Source organism: Neoarius graeffei, chromosome 14, assembly GCF_027579695.1.
Source record: "Neoarius graeffei isolate fNeoGra1 chromosome 14, fNeoGra1.pri, whole genome shotgun sequence".
NCBI lineage: Eukaryota > Metazoa > Chordata > Actinopteri > Siluriformes > Ariidae > Neoarius > Neoarius graeffei.
In genome coordinates, this window is record NC_083582.1 from 39,897,912 (window position 1) to 39,915,732 (window position 17,821).

The window sequence follows — 17,821 nt, forward strand, 5'->3', positions numbered from 1 at the left end:
AGATGGTCCATCTATGTGGGAAAATGTCAAATTTTATTAAATTGAACCTTTGCTAACCCCCCTGTACATACCCTCTGAAAGTTTCCATTCTTACAATATGACAAAATACATTACAGTGCTGTTTGATATTAGAATGCTGCTGTTTTAAATGTGTTTTAAAGTTATCGATGAATGTGAACCTCTTCAGGTATGCCACTAGCATACATGTCAACCCCTCACGGCTCTCACCTGTACTCCCTGGTAAAGAAATCCATAATTTCCATACCAAATCCATAGTAATATTTCATGCATAATAAAAATGTATCAGATCTTACCTAATATATGCACTGGTTTATTTCTGTACATCCATATGTACTGTTAACACTCAATTAAACAACAGTCAGTGTTTTCTTAACCCTATATCAGTTCAACAAAATTTAGTGTCTCTTCTGACATAATCCAATAATTTGGGGTTCACTTGGCACATTGTTCAGCAATGTTCCTGATTGCACTTCTACCCAACTTTACATGTTCATGGGTTATCTCTAATTTGCAGCATGTCACTGTTCATCTTATATTTATTCTATATTCATTAAAATGGACATAACATACTTACTGTAATACTTCATCCAAAGTTTTGAAAACTGACTCCGCTGTACCAATGTTACACAGTGGCATGTCCAAAATTCTGGATCGAGCCCCAACATTCACGTCAAAAATTCGGATAAGCACTGCCAGTCTCTTTTCACTCTTTTTATCATTGCTTTTATCAATCACTACAGAAAAGGGCATAGTCTTACAATGATCTATCACTGGAGAAGTGGCCTCTGGTGCTAGACTTCCTTTTATAATCTGAGTCGCCTTGGTCCGTTTACAGCTGAATTTCTTTGCTAGATCACTATCTGGAAATAGTGTAGGGACGAGTTCCGTGAAATGGTCTGCGACGGACATCGGGAGGTTGTGTTGAGCAATGAAATTGCAAAATGCCACTTCTGATTTTAAGATAGTGTCAGATACAACCTTTGTTGGCTTTTGCGTGAAGAAATTAATTGACGGCTGTCTCTTTTTCTGGTTTGCATTCTTCACATGCATTTGAGATTTCACGTGTTCCCTCACGTCGTAAATTCCAGAGGCAAACACTTTCACGTCTCTACAACAAATTGTGCAGTTGACATACTCAGCACCCATTTTGGAAGCGATAATTATTCCATTGAATGTTTCTGTCCATTCGGGAAGAAAGCGACCTCCAGTTTTAGATGTTTTGAGTTTTTTCTTCGGTGGTGCCGACATCTTGACCTGTCTATTGATACGCTACATGTGCTGTTATTTCCCGCTCAGTGTGCAGGAAAATTACAATTGCGCATGCTCAGACATTCAGAATGGCTTGTTGGTACTAGCGGAAGTATCGGTTGAGTAATTCTAAATGTAGAAAATGGCGGCTCCCATGCATTTTCGTATTTCATGATTTTTTTGATGGTAATAAATCAAAATAATTTTAAGGTGAAAATGTAGAAAAATCCATAGTTGAATACCACTACGCCTGTACCATTTTTAAAATGCCAAAATCCGTAGGGAATACGGGAAATCCATAGGGGTTGACATGTATGCACTAGGTACGACTCCAACATTTTCAGTGCAGATGATCATTATTTTAAGGTAATAAGCTTAGTGGTAAGTAACCTTACATTCAAGTAAATTAAACATGTGGTAATTCTGCTCTTTTTCAGCAAGTTTTAAAGTTATTGATGAATGTCACACTCTTCAGTAATACCTCAAATATTAATTATTTTTAAGCACAGAGGATCATTACTTAAGGTTACTAATTTAGTTTTAAGAACCAGTATGCACAAATGATTCATATCTGAATTATATCTCCCAATGTATTAAATAGCCATTATTTGTATTCTTGCAGGTAAATAATGGCTTCTGTTGCAACACGGTCAAAAGCTAAGAAGATACTAGGTGTAGTAGAGTACATAGAGCAGGCTGAGTTCCCTTCTGGGATGCTTCCAACATTTGGAGGGGTTATTAACTTCAGAGGGTATGTACAGGGGGGTTAGCATTTTTCAGTTGGCAAAATATTGGTATTTCCATACTTAGATAGATCATCTCCATATTTTGGAGGGGGTAGAAAAATTTTTGGTCTAACCCCCCCCCCCCCCCCCCCCCCCCCCCCCCCCCCAGTTCAATCCCAAACAAATTTGAAACCAACGTCTTTCATTTTCTCTTTGTAAATAGCATTACATTTCTCAGTCTGGGCCTCAGTAAGAAGGTTCTTCCAGTCACCAGTGATTCCTGAAGGAAAACACAAAACACTTACATACTGTATGTTGGAGATTTACATTTCGTCATTTAGGAGATGCACTTTATCCAAAGCGACATGCAAAATGAATCTTGATTTACCTTTCCTGAGAAACTCAGATTTCTTTTGATCCATGAACTCTTCTGGAACCAAAGAATAGTTGGACATCTTGTTCTGCTTCATGTTCTTGAATTGACAATTCTCAGCTATCTTCTCAATCACTTCTGGGCTCAGAGGCTTTTCAAGAAACTGGGCAATTTTCGTCACAGAGCCTTTCAAATCCTGCAGCATAGATCTATGATTGAGTATGTCTCAGTGTTTATTTTGTCACTGAGTATGATGCATGCATAGGGTCTTATTATGAAAATCAGGGATGAGAGTAGGTGGTCATCAAAAAAGCAGAAAACAAGATAAAGGTATGCAAGGGCGCCGAAGGTGCCCGAAACCAACGGGGGGATACCCCCCCCAGGAAAATTTTGAAAAATAAGGCCTTACAAACCACTTTTCCTGCAATCTGAGCTGTAGTAGATAAAAAAATCTGTTCTCTTTTTTATATATTTACATGAAAATATGTTTCAAATCAATAGGAGTATTGTTTGAATTCAAAATAAAATCACATTCGACATTCAAGGGTATGGTTATAATTCATGATCAACAAAAATGACAAACTAAATTCACATTACACTTAAGTTCTATTAATTATCAAAATGTTCATATATTAAATAAAATTTCTTAGGGAGAAAAGGTCAGTCACCCTATGTCCTCGATTGAAAAGCACTTGATAATGAATAATTGCTCTTCAATAAAAATGCCTGCTTCCGATGTTTTGCGGTTACAGCGTGGCTCTCAAATGCTTTCAGTCCTCTTGATCGGTAGTTAACCACATCACACACAGTACACAGTGCTTTTCCCGCAACATCGAGTTTCTTAACGAAATCGCCAATGGTAACAGACACAGGTTCATGCTTGCCATCTACTGAAGTTATCGTAAGTTTACGATCCAACCAATCCCACCTAAACTTGTTTTTTATACCAGCATCGATTTCACGTACCTTCGCTTCGTCTCGCTTGTCAATTGTATTCGGCATTTTGAGTAAAAAAGCCGATACGAAAGAGAAACGTATTTTTGAAGAGCAGCGACAATGAACATGTGCAAGTTTCGATAAAATAGAATGGATGTGGGTACTTTTGTAAGAACTGTTATGATTGGCTATCATGCTTTCGCCATCGATGTTTTGGCCAATTACATTGTAGATAACACGTATTCTACCACGAGACTTGGCGAGACTAAAGATGGCGAAAATGTAAACATGTAACATCGTCGTAGGAATGAATTACGCTTGAGTATCACAAAGGAACATACCCCAACCCCCTTCAATAAATGAAAAAAAATTCTCAACGGATTTGGCATAATATAAAAAGGTTGATTTTTACTCAGAAAAAGCGGAAATCCGCCGAAAAGCGGAAAACTCTCATCCCTGAAAATACATAGAGGTTAGAAAAAAGTTTGAAGCTGTAAAACTATCATGTGCAGTGTGAGATGAGCAGAAAATGCTTACTTGTATCATTTCCTCATATGAAATGGAGAAAATGTGATCCTGGTCTTTTGCATTGAGCCAGCCCTTCACATGGTCAAACCACGAACCAAACATTGCTGTGGACAATGAAAATGTGCACTGATGAGAACACTGGTACACAAATGTTAGGTTCATCACAGAAAAGACAACAAATTAAACACGAGAGGCAACACACTGATAAAATATGGTACAAATACACTGCAATGATCATCAGGTGTATTCAATAAATTATTCATCTTAAAACATTCTTTAGTAGTTGTTCAGAATTATTTATTAATTACAGTGAAACTAAATGTTCATTATTCAGCATATAGTTTAATCCCATCACATATATTTAACAATTATTCGCCAAAGGTGAAGTGAATATCAGTGAATAACAGCTGAGACGAAGTCGAGGTTGTTAGTCCCTGATATTCACTGCACTTGAAGCGGATAATTGTTTGAGTATAAATACACTGGTGTTTATTTAAAAAAAATAAAAATCATTTAAAATAAAATTATTTCAAATTTCAAAAGTGGCATGTAAATGTAATAAAGGCACAGTGCAGACTTGAGTCACTTATCTACGCTGACTCACATAAAATACTCATCTCATCTCATTATCTCTAGCCGCTTTATCCTGTTCTACAGGGTCGCAAACAAGCTGGAGCCTATCCCAGCTGACTACGGGCAAAAGGCGTGGTACACCCTGGACAAGTCGCCAGGTCATCACAGGGCCGACACATAGACACAGACAACCATTTACACTCGCATTCACACCTACGGTCAATTTAGAGTCACCAGTTAACCTAACCTGCATGTCTTTGGACTGTGGGGGAAACCGGAGCACCCGGAGGAAACCCACGCAGAGAACATGCAAACTCCGCACAGAAAGGCCCTCGCCGGCCATGGGGCTCGAACCCGGACCTTCTTGTTGTGAGGCGACAGCGCTAACCACTACACCACTGTGCTGCCACATAAAATACTTTGTTTTAAAATGGATAAAATAAATCACAATCCCACCTTACCTTTGAATTTTTTTTAGACCAAACGTCATAGCATCTTTAGTGCTTTTAGGAACAGCATTTTCTTTCATAATTTGTAATTCTTCCTCACTTACGCTGACAAAGTGCTTGGTCACCATTTTGCTGAGTCGTTTGAGGTGATTATCGAGAAATGGTCTGAATTTCTCGACCAATCAGCGCATGCCATTTTCTTTATTCACCTGTGTATTTACACTAAATAAGATTATTCAGACTTCCAGTTTGCGTTCGACATGTGAGGCTGCGAGGTCCTCGAGCTCAGCGGGCAACTTTACTTTGTGTTTATAAGCGTGCAAAATACATATTGACATTTGAATATAACTTCTAAATGTTGTATGGCACTACTGAAGGAATTGAAGTATAGATAGAACTCGCCTAAGTTTTTTTTGTTTGTTTGTTTTGGGGTTTTTCGCCTCGTCTAAAAATGGCTGGTCGGCCACCGAAGCCTGCTACTACTAGCAGAAGAGCTAATACCGAAGCTGATGCACAGCAACTTTCCTCAGAATCTGTTGAGAAAATTATGATGGCGATTGAATCGTTGGGCATGAAAATAGACACACAAACAACTGCCCTTCATCAAGAAATATCCTCCATCTGCCAAGAGTTGTATACAACTGTTAAGCTCATTGCAGTCTGCTAATGCACAGAATACCAAGGGCATTGGCGACCTCGAGCAGTCTGCCACAGAGTGGAGCTCGACTGTCATGGCCCTGGAAATTACGGTGAAAAAGCTGCAGTCAGATGTGTGCAGTCTGACAGAAAAATGTTTGGACTTGGAAGGCCGTAGCCATCGTCAGAACATTCGGTTGGTGGGAATAGAGGAAGGTAAAGAAGGGAACAATCCGCGGCAATTCTGTGCAACTGCATTGAAGGAGATATTGGGCCTGGAAGAAACTCCACGCCTGGACCATTGCCATCATTCACTAGCACCAAAACCTCAACAGGGAGAGAGGCCCAGGCCCTTCATAATCCGCCTACATCATGGAGACATGAAGGACCGCATCCTTCGCCTTTCCAGTCAGAAGAGACAGCTGTTTTACAAGGAGAAGCGTGTGCACATCTTTCTGGATTTCGCTCCAGAGGTAGCAAAGAAGCGAGCCGCTTTTGCAGAGGCAAGGAAACTCCGTAGAAACATAAAGAATGTTAAGTTCGGCTTTCGTTATCCAGCTACATTCCGGATCATGTTCAAAGACGAGGAAAATTCCTTCACCAATCCTGAGCTAGCCGTCTCACATATTAAGGAGAACATTCTATCACATAATCAGGTATCTTCATAGGCTACTTTAAAAATGGATTAGCCTATATCTAAGTGACTGATCTTTCATGTTTACTTGAGAGCCTTTTGTTCGTGAATCTGACCATACATACCTATTCAAGTGAGAGAGTACATGTTTTATGATGTTATGGTTTTATGGTGGAGGCCGTATTTTCTGTCCTAATATCTTATGGACCAATAGAAGCCCCCTTTTTGTCAAACATAGCTTCCAGCAGGTGGAGCCACGTTTTTCAATGTGCCTTGAATTTTTTTTCTTTTTTCCCTGCTGGTGTTAAAATATGTTTGATCTGTTTTTCTTGAGGCTGTTTTATTTAGCCCATTTATTATTACTTTTAAATTAGCATAGGCCTAGCTTATTTTATATGGGGCTACTCTTTTGCTGACAGAATTTATTAATAAGATGCTACTGTTGGATAGCACACTATTTTTAGAGGGCTAATATTTGAGCCTGTGTGTTTTTAAAGCAGGTGTCCCACTAAAACTGTTTCATTTGATTTACCTGTGGCATACAGAATGGTTGGCATTGCTTGTTTCCTTATGATTCTGGCTGCCCGCTGTGCTTCGGGTCGGTTTTGGTTGTGTTAGAGACCCAAGTTAGAGATTTGGAAAATTTGGGGCGTGCTGCCCCTGGGTTTATGCAGTTTGACTGGGATAGTGCTGGGGGGTGGGGGGTAAGTGTTGCTTGTGTAATGAAAGTCTTTTTTCTATTTTGTCGATCACTTTTCTTTTCACTGTGCCCACTTGTGGTTCCACATTGTTTCATGTATATCATCTGCCAGAGTCACAAAATTCATCTGTCACAAGTCAGATTGTTATGTTTGTGTAATATTATTTATATTGCTGAATATAGTTAATTCACATATGCCTTCTGGGAGGAGTGGCCAGTCTGTTAACTTTACCAATTGGAATGTGAAAGGGCTCAATCATCCTATTAAACGCACCAAGGTCCTAGCTCATCTTAAGCTTCTGAAAACTGATATAGCCTTCCTAACTGAGACACATATGCGCAGGTCAGATCATAATAGTCTAAGGAGAGGCTGGGTGGGACAGGTATACCACTCAACTTTTCAAAGCAGGGCCAGGGGGGCTGGAATTTTGATTAACAAATCAGTTTCATTTGTAGCATCTGAAACCATCTCAGACCCAAATGGACGCTTTATCGTCGTAGGTAAACTCTACAGTCGGCCTGTGATATTAGCCTGTGTGTACGCTCCAAACTGGGACGATTCTAAGTTCATGTGCAGCTTCCTGTCTGGTATACCTTACTTAGATACTCATCAGCTTATTTTAGCTGGTGACTAATTGTGTAATTCACCCTGTATTAGATAGATCGTCAAGCCGCCCAATTAGTAACTCCAAAACAGCCGAATACATAGAGAATTTTTTTACAATCTTGTGAGCTGTCTGACCCATGGAGATTCCTTATCCTACAAGGAGAGAATATTCCTTTTTTTCACCTGTTCACCATACTTATTCACGCATAGATTATTTCTTTATACACAAGTCCTTACTGTACTTCCACTGGTTAAAGAATGTGATTATAACAGTATTGTGATATCCGATCCAGCCCCTGTAACACTCGTTTTGATCTTCCTCAACTACAGACCTAGCAGATTCAGATGGAGACTCAACCCACTACTTTTGTCAGATGAATCATTTATTGCCTTTATTAATGCTTACATGGACATATTTTTAGAAACGAATGTAAACAAAGAGACTTCCCCTTCCTTGCTTTGGGAGGCCCTTTAAGCTTACCTGAGGAGGCATATTATCTCCTATAATGCTTCTGTCCACAAAGCACAAATGGCCAGACAAACTGAACTTTCAGAACTTATCTCTGGAGTAGACAGGGCCTATGCTACTGTCCCAACCCCAGAGCTGTATAAACAACGAATGATGTATCAGGCTGAATTTGACATGCTTTCAACTGGACAGGTGGAACAGGCCTTGTTAAAAACCAGACCTATGTCCTATGAACATGGAGAGAAACCAAGCAGAGCTCTTGCTTACAGTCTGAGACAGACATCCACTACTCATGTAATTGATCAAATTGAGTCTGAAACAGGATTATTATCAGACCCTTTAGATATCAATAAGCAGTTTAGTGATTTTTATTGTAATTTATATACCTCTGAACACCCTTCTGACCAGAGAGTAATGGATACGTTTTTTGTAGGTCTGGACATACCCACCATGGATGAAAACATAAGAGAATCTTTAGATAGCCCTATCTCTCTAGATGGGATTAATAAAGCCATCACATGCATGCAGAGTGGAAAATGTACTGGCCCAGATGGCTTTCCTACAGAATTTTATAAAAAAAAAAGTTTTCAGCAAAACTAAGCCCTCTGCTAAAAGATGTATTTGATGATAGCTTAAAATCCCAGTGCCTCCCCCTACCCCTACGCCAGGCATCAATATCTTTGCTTTTGAAAAAGGGCAAGGATCCCCTTAATTGTTCCTCCTACCATCTCATAAGTCTCCTTAACATTGACGTTAAGATACTGGCTAAGGTGTTGGCTCTCTGTCTTCAGTCAGTTTTGCCCTCCCTTGTGTCATGTGATCAAACTGGAGGATAAAGCGGCTAGAGATAATGAGATGAGACAATTACTTTTTAATATCAGGCGTGTATTTAATATCCTTTACACATTGCCCTCATCTCAGTGTTCAGAGGCTCTTATCTCTGGACGCTGAGAAAGCTTTTGATCGTGTGGAATGGAATTATTTGTTTTATGTTCTTAAGCAGTTTGGTTTTGGGAACACTTATTTCTTGGGTTAAATTGTTGTACACCTCCCCTATGGCTTCAGTTAGAACTAATGACACTCATTCATCATTGTGGCAGCAGGGGCGTGGCCGAGCGTCGATCTATGAATAGAGGGTGAAGTCAGGGAAGGTGAGTGGTCATGTCACTGCACCTGTTGTCAATTTACGTGTGTTTGTGTGTCTCCTCCAGTGACCAGGCCCTACTGCGCTGAGGGCAGACGACTGCGACGCCGAGGGAGCCATTGACCTGGTGACACTGGAGCAATTCGTCGCGCGACTTCCAGAAGGACTGGTGGAGTGGGTCCAGTGTCATCGCCTGGCATCACTGGACCAGGCGATCGAGCTGGCAGAGAACCACATGGCTGCCGTTCCGATGGCAGGACGGTGTGTCTCCTCTGCTCCTCACTCTTCTCCCTCTGCTTCCCGTCCTCGCCCCATTCCCCCACTGTGGGGGCCGGCTTCCCCCCCAGCCGGCCCTGCGCACCCATGGTATCCTCCCTTTTCCCCCTTCCTTGTCTGTGTCTCCTCCCCCTCAGGTGAGTGATGTCCGTAACACCGGTGCAGAGGGAGAGCCTGGGCTGGTGTGCTGCTGCTGCGGGGAGGCGGGACATCTCCAACATCAGTGCTCCGTGATGGAGGTGGGTGCAGTGGTCCGGGTCCCCAACGCGTCAGAAACTGCCCTCGATCAGGCCGGAGCATATTGAATACCGGTAAGTGTCCAATTAGATACGTATCAGGCTTTGATGGATTCCGGCTATAACCAGACCTCAATCCACCAAAGCCTGGTGCAAGGTGAGGCATTGGGGAGAGCACGAATGGTGAAGGTGTTGTGTGTGCGCACGGGGATGTTCACAACTACCCTTTAGTGTCTGTCCACATTCTATTTCGAGGGGAAAAACAGTGTAAAGGCGGTGGTTAACCCTTGTCTTACCCACTCGCTAATTTTGGGGACTGATTGGCCAGGGTTTAAGGAATTAATGATGCACATAGTAAAGAGTGGGTCCTGCCGTAATTCGGCTAGGGAAAGCCCCGGAGTAGCATTGGCGGGAGAAGCTGTCACAGAGCCGTCTACGTCAGCACCACGTCAGGGTGATACGCAGAGTGAGGAGCACCCCGCCCCTCCTTCCTCTCTCGGGGATTTCCTGTTAGAGCAGTCGTGAGACGGGACTCTGCGGCATGCATTTGACCAAGTGAGAGTAATCGATAGTCAAATTCTCCAGCCAAATGCGACGCCGGCCTTCCCTTACTTTGCTATCATTAAGGATAGACTATACAGAGTGATGCAGGACACTCAAACTGGTGAAAAAGTAACACAGCTGTTAACTCCAAAGAGCCGCCGGGAATTCATATTCCAAGCAGCTCACTTTAATCTCATGGCTGGACACTTGGGGCAGGATAAGACACTAGCCCAAATAATGGCCCGGTTCTATTGGCCAGGGATTCACGGGGATGTCCGTCGGTGGTGTGCGGCATGCCGCAAATGCCAATTAGTAAATCCCGCGGCCACTCCAAAAGCACCTTTGCGCCCTCTCCCTTTAATCAAGACCCCATTTGAAAGAATTGGGATGGATCTCGTCGGGCCATTAGGGATATCGCTTTATTTTAGTTCTGGTGGACTATGCAACGAGATATTTGGAAGCGGTGCCTCTCCACCAGCGCTCGAAACTAACGGTGTCCCGACGTCCCGGGGACCATAAAAAATGTCATCGGGACACAAAATTATCATATCTGGGACAATCCTGGGACAATGGAAAAAAATAGATCTAGAAAAAAAGTTCTACATTAATATTATTTACAAAGCCGTAACACAGACGTAGACATTCACCTAATTTGTCAATTTTAATTTTAAAACGTTAACAGCGAAAAATACATAGTAGCTACACTTTCGATGCACCTGCATCAGTAGGCTACAGAGCAGCGCATTCTGTTCTAGAATCTTCGGCCGGTGTCCGCATTATATGGACTTGGAATGGAATTGCTACCGCACACGCTGCGCTGACTCTTGCCAGAACAAAAATGCTTAAGTGGTTGAAGCGGACCGACCGCGGGGAAGAAACTGAAAGCCCAGACATAACGTCTCCGGGACCTTCAGGATCCAAAGTGTCATCGCCTGGTCTGCAGGCAACGCTAGCAACTGAATGAACTGAATGAACACTGTTAGACACGTTATAAAATACAACAGGAATGATGTGGATGATATTGACGGAAGATACCGTTCAACAGAATAAGTGAGTTTTCTTGGTGTCTTTCGAGTTCAGAAAGTTTAGTCAGTCAGCAGCACAACTAGGCTCGGACCTGCCACTATGCTGATGTTGCTAACATTTGCACCCACGTTTCGGCAGCGAAAGTTCATAAAATGGATAACCGTAATGGATAACGGAAAGTTCATAAAAATGGATAACGGTAATGGTGAAAATTACAAGTTGGCCTTATAAATGCCAACAGATATTCAAGGTATAAGTAGATGAAATGAACATAAAAGGGGTCTTATTTTCAACTAAAGTGTACTGCAGATGTAGTGAGTTGAAACATTTTCTGAATGAGCTAGTTGGCCCCTTTAAATAAACGGGTATCTATTCATACAGTGAGATCACCAAAGTTTAATAAACTGAAAATGCAATAACTGTCATTTTGAAGTAGATGATGTATAGGACATGTGTCGCTTGTGTCTTGTGACTTATTGTAAAAATGATATAAAGGGTTCAAAATCGCATAGTTACAAATATAATAGTAACTTCATATGATAATATTAACCACTGGTTATTTCAGAGAGGAAAAAAATGGGGACACTATTGCTTCCATTCGGGACAATACAACACAGAATTCGGGACCACTGGGGGACACAAAGAAAAAAAGTTAATTTCGAGCCCTGCTCTCCACAATGTCTCAGCACACAGTATAGCAGAAGCACTCTTCTGCTTTATCTCTTGGGTGGGGATTCCGAAAGAAATCCTGACAGACCAAGGCACTACATTCATGTCACACATACTGCGCGAACTGTATGGGTTACTGGGGATTAAGCCTATCCGCACCAGCGTCTATCACCCACAAACGGATGGCTTAGTAGAACGGTTCAATCAAACTCTCAAAAATATAATTCGGAAGTTCATAAGCGAAGATGCATGTAATTGGGATAAGTGGCTCGAGCCCCTGTTATTTGCAGTACGAGAGGTCCCACAAGCCTCCACGGGTTTTTCACCTTTCGAATTGTTATATGGGCGTAAGCCGCATGGCATTTTGGACGTGCTACGTGAAAATTGGGAGGAGGGACCTTCACCTAGTAAGAACGAAATTCAATACGTTCTCTCGACCTGCCCGCCAAACTCCACACACTCACCCACTTAACCCAGGAGAATTTGTGGCAGGTGCAAGAACGTCAAGCCCGACTGTACGACAGGGGCATGTGCCTTAGGGAGTTCACTCTGGGAGACAAAGTACTCATTACTGCCCATGTAGAGCTTCAAATTGGTCGCCAAATGGCAAGGGCCCTTTGAGGTCACACGGCGAGTCAGGGACGTTGACTATGACGTGAAGCGAACGGACAGGGGTGGGGCATTACAGATTTACCACCTCAATCTATTAAAACGTTGGAATGAGGAGGTCCCTGTGGCGTTGTTGTCAGTAATTCCAGAGAAGGTGGAGCTGGGGCCAGAGGTTCAAAAAAGAAAATTGGCATCACCCACCGCTCCGGTCCCCTGTAGAGACCACCTCTCCCCGACCCAGCTCATGGAGGAAGCCCAGTTGCAGAAAGAATTTTCTGACATGTTTTCGCCCCTGCCCGGCCACACCCACCTCATAGAACACCACATTGAGACGCCCCCGGGGGTGGTAGTGCGCACCTGCCCTTACTGTCTGCCCAAACACACAAAAAAAAGGTGGTTTGGGATGAACTTGAAGCCATGCTCGAAATGGGCATAATCGAGGAGTCCCACAGCGACTGGAGCAGCCCAGTGGTCCTGGTCCCCAAGACCAATGGGTCGGTCTGGTTCTGTGTGGACTATAGGAAAGTCAACACGGTGTCTAAATTCGACACGTACCCAATGCCTCGCATTGGCGAGTTGCTCAATTGATTAGGCACTGCTCGTTTTTATTCGACAGTGGTGCTTGTGAACCCTTTAGAATTTTCTCTATTTCTGCATAAATATGACCTAAAACATCATCAGATTTTCACACAAGTCCTAAAAGTAGATAAAGAGAACCCAGTTAAACAAATGAGACAAAAAATATTCTACTTGGTCATTTATTTATTGAAGAAAATGATCCAATATTACATATCTGTGAGTGGCAAAAGTATGTGAACCTCTAGGATTAGCAGTAAATTTAAAGGTGAAATTAGAGTCAGGTGTTTTCAATCAATGGGATGACAATCAGGTGCGAGTGGGCACCCTGTTTTATTTAAAGAACAGGGATCTATCAAAGTCTGATCTTCACAACACATGTTTGTGGAAGTGTATCATGGCACGAACAAAGGAGATTTCTGAGGACCTCAGAAAAAGCGTTGTTGATGCTCATCAGGCTGGAAAAGGTTACAAAACCATCTCTAACCATTGTTACCCTCCCCAGGAGTGGTCGACCAGCAAAGATCACTCCAAGAGCAAGGCGTGTAATAGTTGGCGAGGTCACAAAAGACCTCAGGGTAACTTCTAAGCAACTGAAGGCCTCTCTCACATTGACTAATGTTAAGGTTCATGAGTCCACCATCAGGAGAACACTGAACAACAATGGTGTGCATGGCAGGGTTGCAAGGGGAAAGCCACTGCTCTCCAAAAAGAACATTGCTGCTCATCTGCAGTTTGCAAAAGATCACGTGGACAAGCCAGAAGGTTATTGGAAAAATGTTTTGTGGACGGATGAGACCGAAATAGAACTTTTTGGTTTAAATGAGAAGCGTTATGTTTGAAGAAAGGAAAGCACTGCATTCTAGCATCAGAACCTTATCCCATCTGTGAAACATGGTGGTGGCAGTATCATGGTTTGGGCCTGTTTTACTGCATCTGGGCCAGGACAGCTTGCCATCATTGATGGAACAATGAATTCTGAATTATACCAGCGAATTCTAAAGGAAACTGTCATGACATCTGTCCATGAAGTGAATCTCAAGAGAAGGTGGATCATGCAGCAAGACAACAACCCTAAGCACAGAAGTTGTTCTACCAAAGAATGGTTAAAGAGGGATAAAGTTAATGTTTTGGAATGGCCAAGTCAAAGTCCTGACCTTAATCCAATGGAAATGTTGTGGGAGGACCTGAAGTGAGCAGTTCATGTGAGGAAACCCACCAACATCCCAGAGTTTAAGCTGTTCTGTACAGAGGAATGGGCTAAAATTCCTCCAAGCTGGTGTGCAGGACTGATCAACAGTTACTGGAAATGTTTAGTTGCAGTTATTGCTGCACAAGGGGGTCACACCAGATACTGAAAGCAAAGGTTCACATACTTTTGTCACTCACAGATATGTAATATTGGATCATTTTCCTCAATAAATAAATGACCAAGTATAATATTTTTGTCTCATTTCTTTAACTGGGTTCTCTTTATCAACTTTTAGGACTTGTGTGAAAATCTGATGATGTTTTAGGTCATATTTATGCAGAAATATAGAAAATTCTAAAGGGTTCACAAACTTTCAAGCACCACTGTATACAAACATATCACATGACAGGGGACTAGATGCCTTAGGTTTCTACCTGCAAGACCGTACAGACCTCCCCCCCAGTCACTTTATTATTGAATTGGCCTCTATGGTTCTTAAGTTAAACTATTTTTCATTTATAGAGGAATTCTACCTACAACTTAAAGGGACATCTATGGGCTCCACTTTTGCTCCAGATTACGCCAACCTGTATGTAGGTTTTTTTGAACAGAAATTTGTCTTTAACCCAGATGTAAATCCTTATAGTCAAAAAATCCTTAAATGGTATCGTTTCCTGGATGATGTTTTCTGTGTGTTTCAAGGAACTAGTGAAGAACTGTGTGCATGTGGTACATACACGGGCGCAGATAGAGGGGGGGACGGGGGGGATTCGTCCCACCCAGATTTAAATTAACCTTGTTCGGTCCCCCCCACTTATAGGGAGGAAAAACGTCTATGCTGTCTTTCTTTGCATAAGGCAAACCTCACGGAAAAATCAAAAGACTAATTACCATTCAGTTTATTGAGGTGCACAGCAGTACATACATAGTTGCAACTGCGCAGACTGCACAGGTTGCGAGCTCGAGCTTGGTTGCTATGGTTACCCACAACAAGTTTGACAGGCATATCGGGGACAGCTCCTCCTAGTTCAGGACCCCAACACGGCATGATGAAGGGTGCCAAAAGGCAGAAAACGATTGCATCGTTTTTAAAAAAAAAAATGACTGTAAGTAAACTGTGCCTTACTTTATCATATCACCTTGCAATTTTTTGATAGTCTGTTCAAAGTAATGTCGTAGTGAAAGTAAAATCGTACAGAGTGATGCCTTTCTGGTAGCCTCCTTCTTTCGGTGGTAGCCTGTAGATATAGTGCTCAGAAGGCAGTTTTAATGTTTAATCTGGTGTTCCCTGCCATAATTTCAGCGAGCATATTGTTTCATAAGGAAACTTTGCGAAGAGTTGTTGACTGACTGCCGCTCACGCAACACACAGGCAGAGTTAGAAAGTCAGGATGCACTGGTTTACACTTTACACACACACGCATAGCCCAGCCTCTCGCTATGTTTAACAGTTGGAACTTAGCGGTTTTAAAACTAGTTTTGCAGTTTTGCAATTTCTGTGCGTGATGATAATGTGTAAACTTTGGATTTCCATAGGCTATGTTAAAATGTTATCATTGTCCTGGCCTGCAGGTAGTTCCTGGTGATGGCAGTGAGGGAGGTGAAATAACATGTACAGTATACACACTACCGTTCAAAAGTTTGGGATCACCCAGACAATTTTGTGTTTTCCATGAAAAGTCACACTTTTATTTACCACCATAAGTTGTAAAATGAATAGAAAATATAGTCAAGACATTTTTCTGCCCATTTTGAGCATTTAATCGACCCCACAAATGTGATGCTCCAGAAATTCAATCTGCTCAAAGAAGGTCAGTTTTATAGCTTCTCTAAAGAGCTAAACTGTTTTCAGCTGTGCTAACATGATTGTACAAGGGTTTTCTAATCATCCATTAGCCTTCTGAGGCAATGAGCAAACACATTGTACCATTAGAACACTGGAGTGAGAGTTGCTGGAAATGGGCCTCTATACACCTATGGAGATATTGCACCAAAAACCAGACATTTGCAGTTAGAATAGTCATTTACCACATTAGCAATGTATAGAGTGTATTTCTGATTAGTTTAAAGTGATCTTCATTGAAAAGAACAGTGCTTTTCTTTCAAAAATAAGGAAATTTCAAAGTGCCCCCAAACTTTTGAACGGTAGTATATATATATATATATATATATATATATATATATATATATATATATATATATATATATACACAAAATGGAATCATTTGCTGACAGCTCCTATCTGCGCCCCTGGGTACATATCTGAATAGTTGTAACTCTGATTTAAAATTTACTCTGGATTCTGATCAATCACGTGTATCATTTCTGGATATGTGGATTATGCTAAGTAATGGGAGCCTTATCACATCATTATACAAGAAAGAAATTGACCGCAATACTTTTCTTTTAGCTACTAGTGCTCATCCTAGAGCTTTAAAGAATGGCTTACCTAAAAGCCAATTCTATAGATTAAGAAGACTCTGCCACTCTAATAAAGATTTTATAGAGAAGGCAGTAGAAATGAAACAGCGGTTTCTAGAACGAGGTTATACTGCTGTGTTGATGAAGCATATTACAATGCTCTAAGTCCAGAGCTGATCTTTTGAAAAAATAAAAGTGTAAAAAAAAGACACTTTTCAGTCTCTTGTATCACTACATACACTCCCCAGGCCCACATTATCAAGAAAACAATTATGAAACACTGGTATATTCTAACCACAGATCCAGTCTTGTTTGCACTTTTTCAGGAGCCACCTCTTTTTGTCTACAAAAGAGGGCCAAACTTCCGTGATAAATTGGTCAGAGCTACCATCTTACCTCCTCCGAAACAGACTCTATTAACTCCCATTAGAGAAGGGAATTATCCCTGTGGAAGTTGTCACAACTCAGTGAAAACAAACACTTTTAAGCACCCTAGAACTGGGAAAACCTTTGGAATCGGGGGGATCATCACATGTAACACAAAGAATGTTAGCTATATGTTAACATGTCCATGTGACAAAATTTACATAGGTAAAACTATCCGCCCTCTGAAACAAAGAATTAGCGAACATAAGAGTTCTATTAGGAGGAAAGATGTTAATTATCCTGTTGCCTGTCACTTTAATGATCAGTTACATCCTGTTTCCTCACTCAGATTTAGAGGTATAGAACAAGTCACCTTACATAAAGGGGGTGACATTGATAAGAAGTTATGCCAACGGGAACTCTTTTGGATATATACATTAGAAGCACTACAACCATCAGGTCTAAACGTGGATTTTGACATGAGTGTATTTATTTAATTCTGAATTGTTTATTGAATGTTGAACTGTTTATGCTTTGTTTTATGATGGCGGGAGCCTGATGTGTACACAGCATGGACTTGTTCTTTTTTCTTTTTTGTATATGTTTCATGATTATTTTCACTACATTTCCCATGATGCTCTACTGACACAGAGTGGCTGCAGCACTGACTACAGGTGCTCCTAATTAAGATGTATTAACTCAGCACTGTTTGTTGGACTATGCACTCTGCCTGATGAAGGTCTAGCGACTGAAAGCTTGCTTTCTCAGTAAAGAAATCATTGCACAGACTTCAATTGTGCGGATTTGTATTCTATTTACTCAAAGTTTTTACTTTTTTATAAAAAATCATTTTTGTATCACTAC

General features: G+C 41.4%; 1 protein-coding gene across 1 annotated transcript in view; it reads right to left on the minus strand.

Annotated features, from left to right (window-relative positions):
- Nucleotides 1-2,164: 2,164 nt before the first annotated feature.
- LOC132897691 (sulfotransferase 2B1-like) overlaps nucleotides 2,165-17,821 on the minus strand; it is a 70,008-nt gene continuing 54,351 nt past the window's right edge. The window contains exons 5-8 of the mRNA XM_060938919.1: nucleotides 5,789-5,803; nucleotides 3,841-3,935; nucleotides 2,383-2,563; nucleotides 2,165-2,274 (exon numbers count right to left, since the gene is read on the minus strand). Of these exons, the coding sequence (XP_060794902.1) occupies nucleotides 2,165-2,274; nucleotides 2,383-2,563; nucleotides 3,841-3,935; nucleotides 5,789-5,803 (401 nt within the window). The remainder of the gene's footprint in view (nucleotides 2,275-2,382; nucleotides 2,564-3,840; nucleotides 3,936-5,788; nucleotides 5,804-17,821) is intronic.